Source organism: Scyliorhinus canicula, chromosome 9 (genome assembly GCF_902713615.1).
Source record: "Scyliorhinus canicula chromosome 9, sScyCan1.1, whole genome shotgun sequence".
Taxonomy (NCBI): domain Eukaryota; kingdom Metazoa; phylum Chordata; class Chondrichthyes; order Carcharhiniformes; family Scyliorhinidae; genus Scyliorhinus; species Scyliorhinus canicula.
Window position 1 is genome coordinate 131,762,841 of NC_052154.1, and position 18,225 is coordinate 131,781,065.

The following is an 18,225-nucleotide window of genomic DNA, read 5'->3' on the forward strand; positions in this document are numbered from 1 at the left end:
GCGGAAGTATGCCTGTGTCCACGGACCGGAGGGCCCGTTCCTACGACGCGGCCTGGTCCGGCCCTGAAAGGTGTCCGGGTGTTTGATTGTCCGTGTGCACACGGCGCGGCTGGGGGAATGGCCGAGGGAGCCGATCTAATCGACATTTACGCGGATGAAGAGTTTAATCAGGTGAGTGAGCGGGAGTTTATGGGTATAAGAGTTGTGCCGAGTTGGGGGAAGTGGAGAAACTGAGTTCAGGCTTGGGAAGCAGAGAGTGGCTGGGATCTGCAGGCAGGCCTCGGGTCTTGGCTCGAGTTGGAGGAACCGGGTGAAGCTCTTTTCCCCGGCCCATGAGCTGAGACAACCCCTGCAGGATAAATCTGCAGCTTAAGGTCAGCTCGAACTCGAATCCGGCCACGGACCTTTCGGGGCAAAAAATCTTCAAATTTTGAAAGAAATGGGCGGAATCCACTTTTACAGAACTTCAACATAAAAAAGATGTAGGCCAACCCACATTGATCGGTTTTAAGTTTTCAAATATTCATAAAATAAATACCGGATATATGTATGAAATAAAAACTATTGATGAATTGAAGTTTGAAATGACAGCTTACTGAAACCTATTTGGAAATAAAGTCACATACTAGGAAAATGAAATTGAACATAAAATGATGGCACATACAGTTGATACGCCGACATCTTGGGAACGGACAAGGCAGGTTCATGGTTTGGATTTTCACCATTGAGATTTGCTGACATGTTTGTTAAACGTTTGTATTTTTTTTTTTGCTTCTCCATGTCTCTGGCAGCATGTTTGCAGTGTGGCAAACGATTGTCCCAGAGCGATTAATACAAACATTTCTTGCACTTTTGAGGGGAAAAATTCTTCCACAGATAAAAAGAGGCAAATGTGAAAATTGCAAACCTAAAATAAATCAGAAAATGCTACAAATTTAACATTGTAAATATTCAAGCAGTATCTGAGAAGGTAAAAGCAAATTTCGATTTGGATGGAGACCTTTAGTCAGAATGAAAAGTAAAGTCTATTGACATTCCAATGAAAGTCAATGTAACTTCCAAAGAACATTTAATTTCCTATCTGTTTCCATCGCTAAATAACCTCCATTTAATAACAGCCATTTACTGTTTTCATGCCAGATTCTCCTGTTCACATTCATTTTGCTTTGCAGGTTTGAGGTATTTTAATTAATCATTATACGTTCTTATGCATTTTGTTATCTCTGACCGTTCTATTCTTTATTCAACGACCTGTTGTACGTCGATCAGTAGCTGCTGTTTGGCAATGGAAAGGTTAAACCATGAGATGTAGGAGCAAAAGTAGGCCATTTGGCCCAGCGTGTCGGCCCCACCATCAGTGAGATCAAAACTGATTTGATAATCCTCAACTCCACTTTCCCGCCCTATCCTTTTACCCTTGATTCCCTTCCCTTACTGATTAAAAATGTCTATCTCAGCCTAGTATATACTTAATGACCCACCCTCTACAGTTCTCTGCAGTAAAGAATTACACCGATTCATTGGCCTCTTAGAGAACAAATTTCTCCTCATTTGTGTCTTCAAAGGTATTTTATTACTAAAGAATACTTGAAAGTAAGATTGTTAGATGTATGAAAAATGTGATAAGTAATGGTGGATGAAAAAACGGTTCCCTTAAAAATGATGATTTAAATCAGAAATGTTTTAATGGAACATTTTTGTTGTTAGAAAGTGGAAGCAAATAGTTTATCTCAATTCGGATAACAGTTGTATGATTCTGCAATGAAAAAAGCAATTGAAGGTGGGGTGGCATGGTGGTACAGTGGTTAGCACTGCTGCCTCATGGTGCCAAGGGCCCGGGTTCGATTCTGGCCCCGGGTCACTGTCCGTGTGGAGTTTGCAAATTCTTCCCGTGTCTGCATGGGTCTCACCCCCACAACTCAAAGATGTGCAGCGTAGGTGGATTGGCTATGCTAAATTGCCCCTTAATTGGGGTAAAAAAGAATTGGGTACTCAAGAAAGTGAGATAGAGGTAATTTTTGAACTTTGGTATCAACCAAATGGGTCAGAATTTTTTTTTCCAGTTCTGTGTATTGCTATGCTTTCTGTAGTCCAGCTGTTTTCTCATCAGGAAATCTAAATCTGGACATGCAATAGGTGCTTCAGTCGTGAACTAATAAGAGAATGCTAACAACTTTGTACTTTGTATTTTAATATCAAGCTAATTTATTACATCTTTTCAGTTCCCACAATAGGATCATCTTAGTGTTCAGTTTTCTGCAGCCTACAAAGATACATCATGGTGCCTCAGATATCATATTCAAACTTAAATTAATGTTGCAGTTAATTTGTATATATTTAAAGTTGCTGATACAAACACATCTTGGTGTTCAAATTTAGAATTTGTCACCAATTAGCAAGAGCCTGTTCCAGTCTTTCAGCTTGTCAAAATTCAAACAAGACAAACCAAATTCTAAATATAATGGTAAATAGGACTCATCTAACTGAGCTTCCAGGTACAGATTACAGGTTGTACATCTTTGCTCTCGAGTTCTATTGACTTTGTGATGTGTTTTTACAGTCTGTGGTGAGCTGAAATGAAGACATTTTTCGACTTGATGGCTCTTTCATCAAATCAATTTCAACTGCAAAGAGTGTGCCATACTTCAATGATCTAGATGTCAAATATATATTTTGGAAAATAAAGGGTTTTCAGTCTGGGATCTATTATAGGTTCATTTCTGTTGATTAAGTGAGTATACAGATTGAACTGGAAATTTACAGGCATTGGAGATTCACTAACGAGAATTCAATCTAGTTTATGTCAGGTATACCTATTTGCAGCAATTGGACCTTGTTGTTTAACAAGCTAGATTCAGCACACATGACTGTAGCAGCTCTATGCATGTTCCATGGATAATTATATGCAATTTACAACACTGAAACAGACCATTTGTCCCAATGGCTTGTACTGGCATGCATGCTCCTCTCTCCCTATTTCATGTATCTCTATCAGTGCATCCATCCTTCTCTTCCTTTCGCCTCCACCTATTTAGCTACCTTCCCGTTAAATACTATTTATCTATGTGCCATACCAGAAAGTAAGATATTGAGCTTATCTGCTGATTATTATCAACTGGGTTAGAAGATAAAATTAAAGAACTAGTAAATAAGTTTAAACCAAATGAAATAAGCAAAATACTGTGGATGCTAGAATTTGAAAGAAAAACCCAGGACGGTAGAAACCACAGCAGGTCTGCCAGCATCTATCAGGAGAGAACCAGAGTTAATGTTTCGAGTTCACAGAACTGAAGGGTTAAATACATTAACTCATAAGTTTTAAATGGAATTAGAAAAATCATTTCAGATGCATTTTTAACATTTCAGTTCTTAGAATTTAACAAAGTTACATTGTGTTGTTATAATAAAGTAGTATTATCTGGGCAATGCCACAGGAGGTAGACTGTATTTTATGAAAATCTTTCTAATATCCTGTATTTTGAATGACAGCTGGAGGAAGGACTGTAGCATCCTAATTATTGTTGCCTGACAGTATGTTATGCTTTGGTGCCTGTTGCAGGTTTGAATTCCACATATTCCTGAAATGCTTAAATTTGAATGCCACCATTTAATCCAGGAACTTTGTGAACTTCATAAATTTTTGAATTTCTTTTTATTATTTTAAAATTTAGAGTACCCAATTTTTTTCCAATGAAGGGGTAATTTAGCGTGGCCAATTCACCTAGCCTGCACATCTTTGATGGGGGTGAGACCCTCACAAGCACAGGGAGAATATGCAAACTCCACACGGACAGTTAGCCGGGGTTGGGATTGAACCCATGTCCTCATTATTGTTGTGTTTAGTTTTAAATAAATGCAGAATAATCCAGGTTGACCAGTGGCTTTGCAAACAGAGAACATCCAATCCAGAAGGAGGCCATTCGGCCCATTGAGTCTGCACCAAACCACTTAAGCCCTCACTTCCACCCTATCCCCATAACCCAATAACCCCATCTAACCTTTTTTGGACACTAAGGGCAATTTAGCATGGCCAATCCACCTAACCTGCATGTCTTTGGACTGTGGGAGGAAACCGGAGCACCCAGAGGAAACACACGCAGACACGGGGAGAACGTGCAAACTCCGCATAGACAGTGACCCAGTGGGGAATCGAATCTGGGACCCTGGCGCTGTGAAGCCACAGTGCTATCCAGTAGTGCTACCGGGCTATCCACTTGTGCTGCCCGTAATGCACAAAACATTGTGGTTTTGGATTGGATATCTGGTACTTGGACAGGACTACTGATTTCGCCAAGTGAATTACTGGTTCAACAATGGTATTTTCCTGCAAACCCTGGGTAGTTTGGGCATGAGCTTGGATCCATCATGTTTTAGCCGGAGTAACTAGCAGATAATATAGTCCTGACTGGGAACTCTGGCTCATTTTCTATCCTTCCCTAGCTCAAGAACAACTGAGACCAATTATGCCTGTCCAGTTGCTTACCTGGTTTAGATCAGCTAAATCAACATAGAACAGAGGTTGAATGCAAGATCATCCTCATCTCCAAGGCTTCATATTACAATCATACAGTAATTGTATTTACTCGCTGAGCTTCAGGGCGAGTCCTAAAAGGGATGTGAAGAAGTTACACGATTTATTTTTACATTTCCGGTAGTGTTTTTGTAAAATCTGTGGCTGAGGTAAGTATTTGTGGTTTTTTAGCGAATATTGAAGAGTCTTGATTGTATTTTTGTATTCAATGGTGTTTGGGATCTCCCTCTGAAGTGGCTTTTTTGCGCTGCATCAATTTGAACTGTTAAAATTCCCATTGGCCCGAGGTCCCAGGTTCGATCCTGGCTCTGGGTCACTGCCCGTGTGGAGTTTCTCCCCGTGTTTGCCTGGATTTCGCCCCCACAACCCAAAGATGTGCAGAGTAGGTGGATTGGACATGCTAAATTGCCCCTTAATTGAAAAAAATGAATTAGGTACTCTAAATTTACTTTAAAAAACTCCCCTTGGTGCAGTTGAACTGGAGAGATTATTATGAGCTGTGCAATGCTAGGGTTAAAGTAAAGTTGGTTCCTTGCTTAACATTGGTGGTGAGAGCAGTTTGAAATATTGTCAAAAATATCACATCCAGCACTATAAAGAGTGTGTTGGTTTAGAGCTATTTACCCCTTTTCGAATAGAAGTTTCACTATATTAAATGAATTTGATGACAGCATTGAGTATTTTGAATGTTCCCGTACTAATTTCACTTGAATGAGTTGGGGAAATGTTAGGCTTTGTTTGCAACTATAAGCAGAATAATATAAACTTTGATATTCTGAGACTGTATTGTATTAATATTAATTCATTTTTTCCTCCTTCATTGAGTTTTTATCTAGAGTTGTGCTTACCTAAAATAATCCTGCTCTCAAAATTCCATAGACTTTTAGTTGGAAACACTTCACCTCTGGAAACTTATAAAATAACCTTATTAACAAGGCTCAGGGAAGATGCAGTTAACTGATGAAAAGATGTATCTGGCACAGATTTTGTGTTCATAAGTGATGTTAGCCTACCTACTATTATTGGAGCACTTCCAGATTCAAACTATTTCTACTCTGCTGTAACTCTAACTTCTGCTACTCCAATGTGACCGTTTGCCCATTTCCCCACAATACTATCTGGCTTTTTTAATTGAAATTCCAAATTTATGAGGCAATTTCGTGCTGCTGTGCTGAATGTGCAAGAAAGCTGAATTCCCTGAACTAAATTCACAGATAGTGGCACATTGTTGTTCCCCTCCTGATTTGGATCTATATTGTCATTCCTTCATTGTCACTAGGTTAAATCATGGAACCTCCCCCAACAGCAGTTTAGAAAGCATGGGGAAGAGGGAATCAAAAGTTAGACTGAAGATACAGTGTGAGTTAATTGATTTGCAATTTGCTGAATAATAAGTTGATGAATGATCCTCGGATGAGAGTTGCCAAAACTTGTGCTGACTGTCATTTGAACATTAGAGACTGAAGACAGATGTCAGATTGGAAATTGAAAGGGCAAACCAGAGTAACACCTTCAGACTGAATGGAAATTTGAGCTGTAGTGAAATTTAACTGGGTAACTTCAAAATATATTTTTTGGCTGTACGAGAGTCACAAGCTGGTAAATATTCCACCTAATATACTACTGGAACTAAAACGTTCTGGGTCTGTGTACATTTAAAGTGTTTGTCGGATGCCTTTGATTGGAGATAGAGGAGAAAAAAATTAAAAAATTTGGGAGATTCATGACTTTATTTGCAAGAAAATTCTGTGAAACTGAAAGGTCCTTGACAGTGACCATTGGTGAAGAACTTGTCTGTACAAAACTAAAGAGGGAACTTCAGTTTTAACGTTCTTAATTTTTGTGACTTTACTGGTAAGCCTCTTTGTAAAATGTCAAAGACAAGGAAAACCTTGTCTTTCCTGACAAGAAGTGCCTCACTGTATATTTGTAATAAATATGGGGGGGGGGGGGGGGGGGGGGGGGGGTGAAGTTTGCCAGTTAGACCCAAGCCAGTCAGCGTGACTAACATGTGCAGCCAGGTTAAGCCACTTTGTGACAAGCCAGTCTGTAATGGTCAAATTATTTTTTGATTCTGGTTCCATGAGTGTCATTCGCTATATTTTCTGTGAAACATCTAATTCATCACCATAAATTACTTCCATAGCCACAAGTTGTCTATTCGCTTTTGCTTCTTCACAGCCTGCCCCCCACACACACAAAAAAGCCAGCTGTCATCGGTGATGGTGAATTTTTATTCTGACATGTTTAACTGAGAATCAGACCTGTGTTTCATTGTTCAGAATACCATCTGAAACAACCCCATCTGTCAGCTGTGACTCCCTGGTAGAACACTCACTCCTGAGTCGGAAGGTTGTGGGTTCAAGCTTCATTCCAGACTTGAGCACTTGTATCTACGTTATCCCTGATATACTATCTCCCTACCAACATCACTAAAACAAATGATCACATTGCAATTAGTGGGAGCTTGTGTGCAGAGTGGGTACGAGAGTAATTGCACTTGGGAAGTACTTAATTGGGAATAAAATGTTTTTGAGTATCCTGAGGTAGTGAAAGATGTCATATAAGTATAAGTCTGTTTTTCTTGTGTTGGGCTTTGCCTTTGCATCATAATCATTCTGGTAAACTAACCCTCATTTTTTGTAAAACCATGTTTTTATATGTCCAGTAGTTGGTTTGTGACATTGCCTAGTGTTGAACATAAATCCATATTCCTATATTTAGTTTACTGCATTGGACATGAACCCTCTCATGATTTCTCAGATTTCACGAAGTGGTAAAATAAAACAATCAAACTCCTGAAGTAAAAGGACATGTGAGCTGGAACCATGCTCTCTCAGATTTTTATTCTACCTCACTCTAGCACCCCACTTTAAAACTGAAACAAGGGAATTTTAAATATGTATTTCATGACCATTAATGACATCAGTTGTCAAACATCCACATGCTGGCCTGGGTCTGCATCTCTTGGTAAGTCAGGAAATATAAATTGACTTCAGTCCTTTCTTGCCAAAAAATAAATTGGATCTGTAATAAGACCTTCAATGTGCTATATTATCAGTGCCAATCTGCAGTTCTGAGGCCCTAGGTAGCCCAAAATCCTCATAATTTGTCCCTTGAAGCCCAGGCATCTCAGGTGCTTTCACTTCAATTTTATATTTGCAGATTTGTCCTATTTCAATTTTCTGAGTCTGAAGATCTGCAACGGGTCATTATTTGTTGTGACCTTTCTGATCAATAAATAAAGACACCAAGGTCTGTAGTTTCAGTAATCTTACCTATATGTAAGTTAATGAGAACATGCAATTAAACTTCATATATAGACCATGGCGATTCACAATTCATAGCTTGTGCTCATGCTGCTTGTGAAGACAAATGCACCAATTTGTAGAACTATCATCTCATGAGTGTCTGTCGGAACCATTGTCAACTAGTGAGCTGTCAGCCAATACGTTGGAGGCAGAACAGGAATTACTTTAAAACCACAGAAAACAATGCATTTTACAACAAGCAAACTTTATTTCCAGGAAAGAAATTATTTAAGAACTGCACTACAGCGTGTATTAACTCAGCAGAGTCTATTTAATAAAACTCTTGATGAAATGCAACAAACAAAACCCCTGGCTGAAATTATCACAGCACCACCCAATGAAAGCAGGATTATTCCTCCAGCAAAGTGGAGTGACTGGAAGATTGTTACAAAGTTATGTAAAATAAATCCAATCATTTACAACAAGCTCCAGGCATGAATAACAAAGAAATTATCTAATCTCCGTCGGGCAAGGGAACAATGTCATGGCTATAAGCAGCTGTTCCACTCCCTTACTCTCTTATGTGTTCTTCCTCTTCCCTCCTGTGTCTCTTTGCCTTGCCCCATTTCGCAGTCTGCCCCCTGTCGTGCCCCTCATTGCACCTCACCTCCCCTCTGCCATCGGTTCCCACAAACCTGGACCAATCATCCAGTAATAGTGTAGTGGCTGCACGTAAGCACAGTGGTTAGCACTGTTGCTTCACAGCGCCAGAGTCCCAGGTTCGATTCCCAGCTTGGGTCACTGTCTGTGCGGAGTCTGAGCGTTCTCCCGGTCTCTGCGTGGGTTTCCTGCAGGCACTCCGGTTTTCTCCCACAAGTTACGAAAGACTTGCTGTTAGGTAATTTGGACATTCTGAATTCTCCCTCTGTGTACCCGAACAAGTGCTGGAATGTGGAGACTAGGGGCTTTTCACAGTAACTTCATTGCAGTGTTAATGCAAGCCTACTTGTGACAAAGATTATTATTATTTAGGCACCGGATATGATAATTAAACAGCCAACTCAGTCGATCCTGCAAACTTCTCACTAATATTTGCAGAGATTTGGGAGAGCTGTCCCAAAGCCTGGTCAAGCACTAGCTGGTATATTCGGACTCACCAAATTGTACTCTACAGCCAATGTTCCAGACTCTTCGATCATCATTCCTAGGTATGTTCCACCTGAGGTGGCTACACTACAGTTGGGAGTGAGTGGCCCTGGGAATTCTCAGCATTCCAGATCCCATGAAGTCTCGTGCCATCAGGTCAAACATAGGCAAGGAAACCTCCTGCTCATTTTCATCTGCAGCCCTCCCTCAGCTGATGAACCAATAATTCTCCATGTTAAATATGACTTGCAAGTAGCAGTGAGGGCACAGGATATACCCTGGGTTAGGTACTTCAATGTCCCATCACCAAGTAACACCACTCCTGATTGAGTTCTGAAGGACATACCTGCCAGACGGGCCTGCAGCAAGTGTTGAAAGCACAACACCAATGTTATGGACAGGAGGGGGTTTAATTTAGGACACCCTTGATTTCTCCACTCACCACCCGTCCGTAAAGAAAAGGTATTTTTGATTTCTGCCTTTATTAGTGATGACGTTTTTTTCCCCTAATCCTTCAGTTTTGGAGTGATACAGTCCTCGATTAATAACTCCACAGCAAACTCGCACTAGAGTTAAATAAGAAGGTTAGTTTATTTTACACTCAAAAACGTGGGAAATGGGTTTGCCATATACCCCACTTTTGCATTCATACAATAAAAGAAGGATAAGGGAAAGAAAGGGGTTGGAGCCAAGACCATGGACAAAATAAAAATGATAGTTTCATGGGGCAGCAGGGTAGCATGGTGGTTAGCATAAATGCTTCACAGCTCCAGGGTCCCAGGTTCGATTCCCGGCTGGGTCACTGTCTGTGTGGAGTCTGCACGTCCTCCCCCTGTGTGCGTGGGTTTCCTCCGGGTGCTCCGGTTTCCTCCCACAGTCCAAAGATGTGCGGGTTAGGTGGATTGGCCATGCTAAATTGCCCGTAGTGTCCTAAAAAAAGTAAGGTTAATGGGGGGGGTTGTTGGGTTACGGTATAGGGTGGATACGTGGGTTTGAGTAGGGTGATCATGGCTCGGCACAACATTGAGGGCCAAAGGGCCTGTTCTGTGCTGTACTGTTCTATGTTCTATGTGAGTCCAGAATCAAAAGTCAAGTGGTGTTTTCCTTCAGAGAGGTTAGATGGCTGAAACTGATGCAGGGTGATACTTTTCCAGTAGCTCTGACTTCCATGATGGGAGAAGCACATGGAGATGAACTAGTCTTGCAGTAGGCACTGGCACAGATGTTCCAATAGAAATTAGTCTTTATTGTCACAAGTAGGCTTACATTAACACTGTAATGAAGTTACTGTGATAGTGTAGATGAGGATCAGGCCTTTTAACCCTGGACAGAGCTTTGTTCCTGTTGCTACCTTTGTTGAAAGATGGCAGACAGACGCAGCCTGCTAACCTTAAGTTCTGATTCTCTTCTTGAGGTTGAAACAGTGACTGAAGACAGAATTCAAAAAGTGTGTATTTAAAGCAATTCAAACAGCTCAAGTCTTGGTCATGCGACTGGATGACTTTGGGCTGAGCCATTCAGCTAACGAGGCTCCCTTGTTAAAACCCATTGTGTTTTGAGCAGATAACTGGAACCATTAGCTCAGTGTTGGAGATGAGGTATCCCAATGCCTTTGTCCAGAGCTGGTTGGTGCGGATATCTCGTCTATTAATGCCATGTGACGGCTCGGCTGGAATGTTTATGCAGTGGAAGGAGTGTTACATTCCAAGATTTTGAGCTGGCCGTTGTCCATTTTTAAACTGCTCAGAAACTTTCAGAACTGCCATGAGGTGGTCAGCTGCAGCCATTTTATCAGTCCAGCCTTTTGTCCAATAAAAAAAAAAATTAAACATGAGAATATGGAAGATAAACACATTTCTTTTTGTTTTGTCTTCATGCCTTCTCAACAGGACGCAAGGGGAATATCTCCTTGACCTTGCTCTCACCAGTCTACTTGTCAAAGATGCATCTGTCAGTGACAATTTTAGTAGGGGTGACCATTGCATAGTTCTTTGAGGAACAAGTACTGTCTTCACACCAAGGACACCCTCGGTCATATTGATTTACCACTGTTCTAAATGGAATAGATTCAGAACAGATCTAGCAGCTCCAAATATGGAAATCCTTGAGGCATTGTGGACCATCAGTGGCAACAGACCAGAGAGTAATTTTCTTTTTTATTACGCTGGAACATAGCAATGAGTGCAAAAGGCAAGACTGGGGCATTTGCAACTATCTTCAACCAGAAATGGTGAGTGGATGATCCATCTTGGTTTCCTCCTGAGGTCCAGTGCCCTGCTGGCCAGCCTCTCACTAGCTCATCCAAACTTCTCCTGCCCATATCATTCACCATTCCCCTGCTTTGCCAACTGACAATTGCTCAAGATCTCTCGGTTTCAGAATTTTAAAATTCTCACCCTTGTTTTAAAATCTCTTCATGGCTTCACTCCCTAAGTTTTCTGCACTATTGGTGGCAGTGCCCTCATTGATCCATCTAAGTCGGAATCATACATTTTAGGGAATCCAAAGACATCTGCAGAATGACAATTTATGCTTTAAATCCTATAATTATAGAATCATAGAATTTACCGTGCAGAAGGAGGCTATTTGGCCCATCGAGTCTGCACCGGCACAGCCATTGGAAAGAGCACCCTACCCAAACCCACACCTTCACCCTATCCCCGTAACCCAACATAACCTTTTGGACACTAAGGGGCAATTTAGTGTGGCCAATCCACCTAACCTGCACATCTTTGGACTAGGAACAATTTGATTAAAAAAGTCGACAATATTTGTCAAGTAGGGCCTTCCCTCCTAAATCTATGATGAACATCATTGTTTTAGCGGATAAATACACCATATGTTCAGAGAATTGTTGAACAATACAGCACAGAAAGCAACTATTCATCCTATCGGGTCGACACCAGCTGTTCAAACAGCATTCCAGTTGGTTCTGCTTCAGTGCTAATTTTTAGAGTTCTAGGTTTAATCCTTTAATTTCACCTTGGACATCATTAGAGCATGTAATTTACAAAGCACCATACAAATAGACTCAGTAGCCTGAGGGAAGGGGAGAAGCAGTCGATTTTTGTTATCCAGTGTATGTGTGGCAGTTAGGTGAGGAGAGTGTTCTGGTTAGCTGTAGTGCGCTCACAAGAATGGTTACTTGGGTTTGGTTTCAGAGGACTTCCTGTGCCCTTAGAAACGTGCCTCAGTATGAATCCGTACCTTCAACAGCGTGGTGAGGTATGGCAAAAAATAAAAGTACATCCTAGGTGCTCAGGATTATATGGCTACTATAGTATATAATTTACAAAGCACCATAATTGCAGTTAAACCCCCCCCCCCCCCCCTTCCACCCTGGCCAATTGAATTTTTCATCGAAGAAGACCCTGTCCTAAATTAAATGTATGGGTTCTCTTTCAGGAAACTGATTATACTCCAAACGATCAAGTTGACCTATATGATGATGTAATAGCGGCCGCTGATGGTAATAACCAGGAAGATCAAGGTTTTGATGAACTATTACCACGGACTCCCGGTGAGCCACAGAAAACTGACAATAGTGCCAGGCCGACCATAGTCTACACATACGGAGGCAAACGGCAAGCTGTGTATGTGGGAAACCTGACATGGGTAAGTGAATCTGTACCTGCTTAGCATTACTCTGATGTACAAAGCCATATGTTCAGTGGCTGACAATTGTATTTGAACAGACTGAAAAGTCTCCAAGAGGCCTGAATGGAACATCCTGTCATATTATTTTTCTGCATTGATCCCTCCTTTCCTGAGCATATGGACTAAAGTGCCTTGGACAATTCAACTTCAATGTGTTTGGCCTGCTTTGGGAAATAATCCAAATTTAGTTTTTGTCAGTTTTTTCTGTAGTTGGAGAGGAATGAATCTTGCCGGCATTGCCTAATTAGAAGTGAAGTTGTTCGTTCATTCTTGCATTCTTTAGAATTATAGGTAAATTCTGCTTTTCACAGAATTAATTCTGCCAAGTGCTTGTAAGCAAACAAAAATAATAAATGGGAAAAGACTAAATGATCCATTGAGAATATCTGGATTCATCATTGTGCAATTTGACACCATTGCCACTGCTTGTCAATAGCATTGTAATCTCCTTGGTCAGGCAAGAAACGCAGAACAAAATCCTGGGGCAAGAAACAAGTTCCAAGAAATCATAGGAAATGTGTACACAGCATGAGTTCACAAGTCATTTCAAAGGTCAAGGACTCTTCAAAAAAAAACGTTGTATCCAACTTATACAGATATCCACATGTCCTCCTTAACCTATCAAACTCAAATAGCAGATGCACAATGACCAGATAATTTTAAAGGATCTTAAGCTAGCTCCTCTACAGTATTGCTTTAGAGTAAAAATAGTCTGCTCTCTAAGCCTATCTTGGTAAATAAGGGAATTTAAACTAGACCAATCTAGTGCTCCTCCTCTGATACCTTTCCAGGGCCTCTATTTCACTCAGCATGTCTCGGGACCAAAACTATACATTCTATTCTAAATGAGGCCTTAAGGGCATATAAAAGGACAGTATATTTTTTTGTTTGGTATTGGATTGTCTTTGCAATACACCCCGGTAATCCAATCATTTTTGCTCTAACTGCACCTTTTAAACATTTATTCATTCATGGGATGTGGGCATTTTTGGAGAAGCTAGCATTTATATAGAAACGTACACAGAAAATAAAAGCAAGAGGAAGCCATTCTCTGCCATTCACTATGATCATGCGGGGGGCAGGGGGGGGGGGGGGCGCTTGCAGGTAATGCTGCCCTTGTCCTTCTGGTGGGCTGCTTTGGATAGTGTTGTTGGAGCCACACTTGTCCAGACCTGTTATGAATCTCATAAGACACTGTAATAACTGGATCTTTTTCCAACTGGAAAGTCTTACGTTCAGAACCATATATTGTACACACATGTTAGGCATTACCTCTATCTATGCACATACATTTATTTATCTAGATAACTTCCTATGTTTTTATGCCTAATGACATCTGGCAACTGTGGCTCTGTCCTCCCATCAGACCTAGATATGCTTGTAATCCATTTTTTAAAACTAATGTTCTAAGGCCAAAACTGCCAATTGAATCACTAGTAGATCTAGCCACGCTTTCATGCAGACTATTGGTAAAGGTGAAAATTAGTGGTTGAAACACAATTCCTGAGGGACTGCACCAGTCCATGTGCAGAACCACTGTTTTAATAACAATTTCTTCCCTACTAACATATAATTAATTTTTCAGCTATCCTAATCTGCTCTCTACTCCCAGAAGATTGACCGTTTTATTAGAATATTGTGTGGCATTTCAGCAAAAGCTTTTAAAAAGTCCACATGTACTGTGTCAACCAGGCTATCTACCTCCACCAACCTAATAACTTACTCCCAAACGTCAACTATATTGAAATTACATTTCCTTCAGACAGTCCCTTATACATTCTTTGTTGTCTCGATGGTCATAGAGAATTTCTGTAATATCTTGTTGCAGAAGACCCTCTTTGATTAATAACTGAAAAGTCTGATTTCGGACTGTGCTGCAATTTTGACTGGAGCTGTGATAAGAAAGTCCCATTTTTGGTTGCTATCCTTATAGGAGAGGGAAGGACTTGCATTTATTCATTTTACTTTTTAAATTTAAAGCGCCCAATTCTTTTTCCCCTCCAATTAAGGGGCAATTTAGCGAGGCCAATCTACCTCCCCTGCACATCTTTGGATAGTAGGGGTGAGACCCATGCAGACACGAGGAGAATGCGCAAACTCCACAAGGAGTGACCAGAATCGAACCTGGGTCCTTGGCGCTCTGAGCCAGCAGTGCTAACTACTGCACAACTGTGCCGCCCAAGGACTTGCAGTTATAAAGTGTCCTTCATGGTTTCAGCATCTGTGTTTTAGTGACCATTAATGTACTTTTTCAAATGTGGTCACAGTAGTTCTTGAACGTTTTTGGTATTTCAGATTTTTTTCAAATAGATCAGTCATGTACCCCGTCTATGGAGCGGCATGGTGGCGCAGTGGATAGCACTGCTGCCTCGGCACCAAGGACCCGGGTTCAATCCTGGCCCCGGGTCACTGTCCGTGTGGAGTTTGCACTTTCTCCCTGTGTCTGGGTGAGTCTCACCTCCACAACCCAAAGCAGGATAGGTAGATTGACCACACTAAATTACCCCTTAATTGGGAAAAAAAGAGTTGGGTCCTCTAAATATACAACAAAAAAAAATCATGAATCCCCATCTAAATTATGTTATTTATATAAACTTATAATATGAATGTGCAGCCTTGGTTTAAACATGGACATAAAAGCTGAATGCCAGAGGTGAGGTGATGGTGACTGCCCTTAATAATAATAATAATAATAATAATAATAATAATCTTTATTGTCACAAGTTGTGGGGATAGGGTGGAGGTGTGGGCTTGGGTAGGGTGCTCTTTCCAAGGGCCGGTGCAAACTTCATGGGCTGAATGGCCTCCTGCACTGTAAATTCTATAAGTCAGGCTTACATTAACACTGCAACAAAGTTACTGTGGAAAGCCCCTTGTCACCACATTCCAGCGCCTGTTCAGGTACATGGAGTGAGCATTCAGAATGTCCAATGCACCTAACAAGCACATCTTTAGGGATTTGTGGGAGGAAACCACACAGAGACGGGGGGAAAGTACAGACTCCGCACAGACAGTGACCCAAGCGGGAATCGAACCTGGGACCCTGGCGCTGTGAAGCAACAGTGCTAATTACTGTGCCGCCCAGGGTGGCATTTGACCAAGTATAGCATCAAGGAGCCCTAGAAAAACTGGAGTCAAAGGGAATCGGGGAAACCCTTCACTGGTTGGTCTCACACCTGGGACAAAGGAAGATGGTTGTGGTGGTTGGAGGTCAATCATCTCTGCTCCAGGACATCACTGCAGGTGTTCTTTGGGGTAGTGTCCTAGGCCTAACTATCTTCAGCTACTTCATCAATGACCTTCCTTCGAAAATAAGGTCAGAATTAGGGATGTTCGCAGATGACTGCACAATGTTCACCATTTGCGACTCCTCAGATAATGAAGCAGTCCATATCCAAATACAGCAAGACCTGGACAGTATCCAGGCTTGGGCTGACAAGTTACACTTGCACCACACAAGTGCCAGGCATCGACCATCTCCTACAAGATGGCATCGCCCCATGAAATTCAATGACATTACCATCGCTGAATCCCTCACAATCAACACCTTGAGGGTTACCATTGATCAGAAACTAAACTAACCATATTAATACTGTGGTTACCAGAGCAGGTCAAAGGCTAGGAATCCTACAGCGAGTGAGTAACTCACCTCCTGAACCCCCCAAAGCCTGTCCAACATCTACAAGGCACTCCAATCAGGAGTGTATTGGAATACCCTCCACTTGCCTGAATGAGTGTAGCTCCAACAACACACACAAAGCTCAGTACCACCCAGGTAAAAGCAGCCAGCTTGATTGCTAACCCCGCCACCATCTAGAAGGACAAGAGCAGCAGATACCTGGGAACCCCATCATCTGGAGGTTCCCCTTCAAGACACTCGTCAGCCTGACTTAGAAATATATTGGCGTTCCTTCACTGTCAATGGATCAACATCCTGGAATTCCATCTGTATCGGCACTGTGGATGTACGTACACTTCTGACTGCAGCGGTTCAAGACGGCAACTCGGCACTACCGTCTGAATGGCAACTAGGGGTGGGCAATAAATGCTGGACTAGCCAGTGACGTCCACATCCCATAAATTAAGTTTTTAAAACTTCCTAGAAGAGATGGCCAGCTGACTCTGTGCTGCACTTTTAGTGGCCTCGTTTTACTCCTGTGTCCTGGATTACATCTCAAGTGGATTTTGTGGACCTCCTGGAAAGTCTGTTTGGACTCCAGTATGTGAAGCGATGCCAGGAAACTGGCCATTTTTCTCACAACAGTGTTTTACAAGCAGCAGTGAGGCACGTGGCTGGATAATTTTTTTTATTTAGGAATAAATACTAGCAGGTTAACTAAGAGAAGTCCAGTGGTCGTCTCCAAATTGTGGAACAGAAACATCTGCATCCAGCTGAGAAGGCAGGCGGGGCCTCGGTTTAATGTCTCATCAAAAGCCAAAACCTGTATTTGCCCAAACCGTGATTTCAACTGGGATAAATGTGGCATCCCCCAATGGTAATAGGATTGTGTGGGTGGAACCTGGCACTTTGCTTGGTGCACAAGGAAAATTTATATGAACATCAAGAAAATGGTGTTGGAAACTGAGAGAGAAAGGAAAATAAAAGAAAATGTGTTATATGAACTTAAAAAAAGGAAAACTGTAAGAATTTCTGATCAAGGCAAAATTAAAACTAGGAAGTGAAGAGATATGGCTGGGATTTTTCCCTTGTGCACTTGGCCTCACTGGTTTCAATGGACAGAAAAATCATGGATTGGTGAGCATGTATATGGAAAATCATACTTAGTGTAGTTCCTTGTGTGTCTTGTTGTGCAGTAGGGTTTTTAAATAAGTAGTTGAGAGCAGGAATAGGTAATGGGGCTCCTTGAGTCTGCTCTGACATTCAGTAAGGTCTTGGCTGAAATGTTACATCAGCTCAACCTTTCCCATCCTCTCCCCATATCTCTGGATTCCTTTTATGCCCATAAATTTGTTGATCTCAATCCTGGATATACTCAATGGCATTCTTAGCCCTCTGGGCCAGAGGGCATTCTTAGCCCTCTGGGATAGCGAATTCCAAAGATTCATAACCATCTGAGTGAAGACACATCTTCTCATCTTAGTCTTAAATGGCCAGCTCCTTATCCTGAGACTATCCTTATCCTTAATCTGTGCTCCCTGGAGAAACAACTTCTTAGCATCTACCATTTCAAGGCCTTTATATATTTCAGTGAGATGAATTCTACTTCTTCAAAACTCCAGAAAATATAGGCCCAATGTAAATGTCTATTTATACGACAGCCCTCATCCCAAGAATCAAATCTAGTGAATCTAGTATTCTTGGATAAGGAGACCAAACCTGTCCGTAATACAACAGATGTGATCTCAGTCAATTGCAACAAGACTTCCTTACTCTTATACTGTAACCCCTTGCAATAAAGGTTACATTACATTTTCCTAATTCTTGCTGTACCTACATCCTATGATTCATATCCAAGAGCCCTTAAATACCCTGAATATTTACCAACAGCTTTAAAAATTATTCTGCTTTTCCAGTCTTTCGACCAAAGTGTCTATTTGCACACTTTCCCATTTTGTACTCCACTGCAACTAAATTGATCAATGGGATTATGACGATCTTGGAAACATTTACACTGGAAG

At 41.4% G+C, this 18,225-nt stretch overlaps 1 protein-coding gene across 1 annotated transcript in view; it reads left to right on the plus strand.

Moving 5' to 3' along the window:
* Positions 1-5: 5 nt before the first annotated feature.
* The window catches only part of LOC119971700 (cleavage and polyadenylation specificity factor subunit 6-like), a 70,215-nt gene continuing 51,995 nt past the window's right edge, over positions 6-18,225 (plus strand). The window contains exons 1-2 of the mRNA XM_038807608.1: positions 6-171; positions 12,334-12,543. Of these exons, the coding sequence (XP_038663536.1) occupies positions 118-171; positions 12,334-12,543 (264 nt within the window). The 5' untranslated portion in view covers positions 6-117. The remainder of the gene's footprint in view (positions 172-12,333; positions 12,544-18,225) is intronic.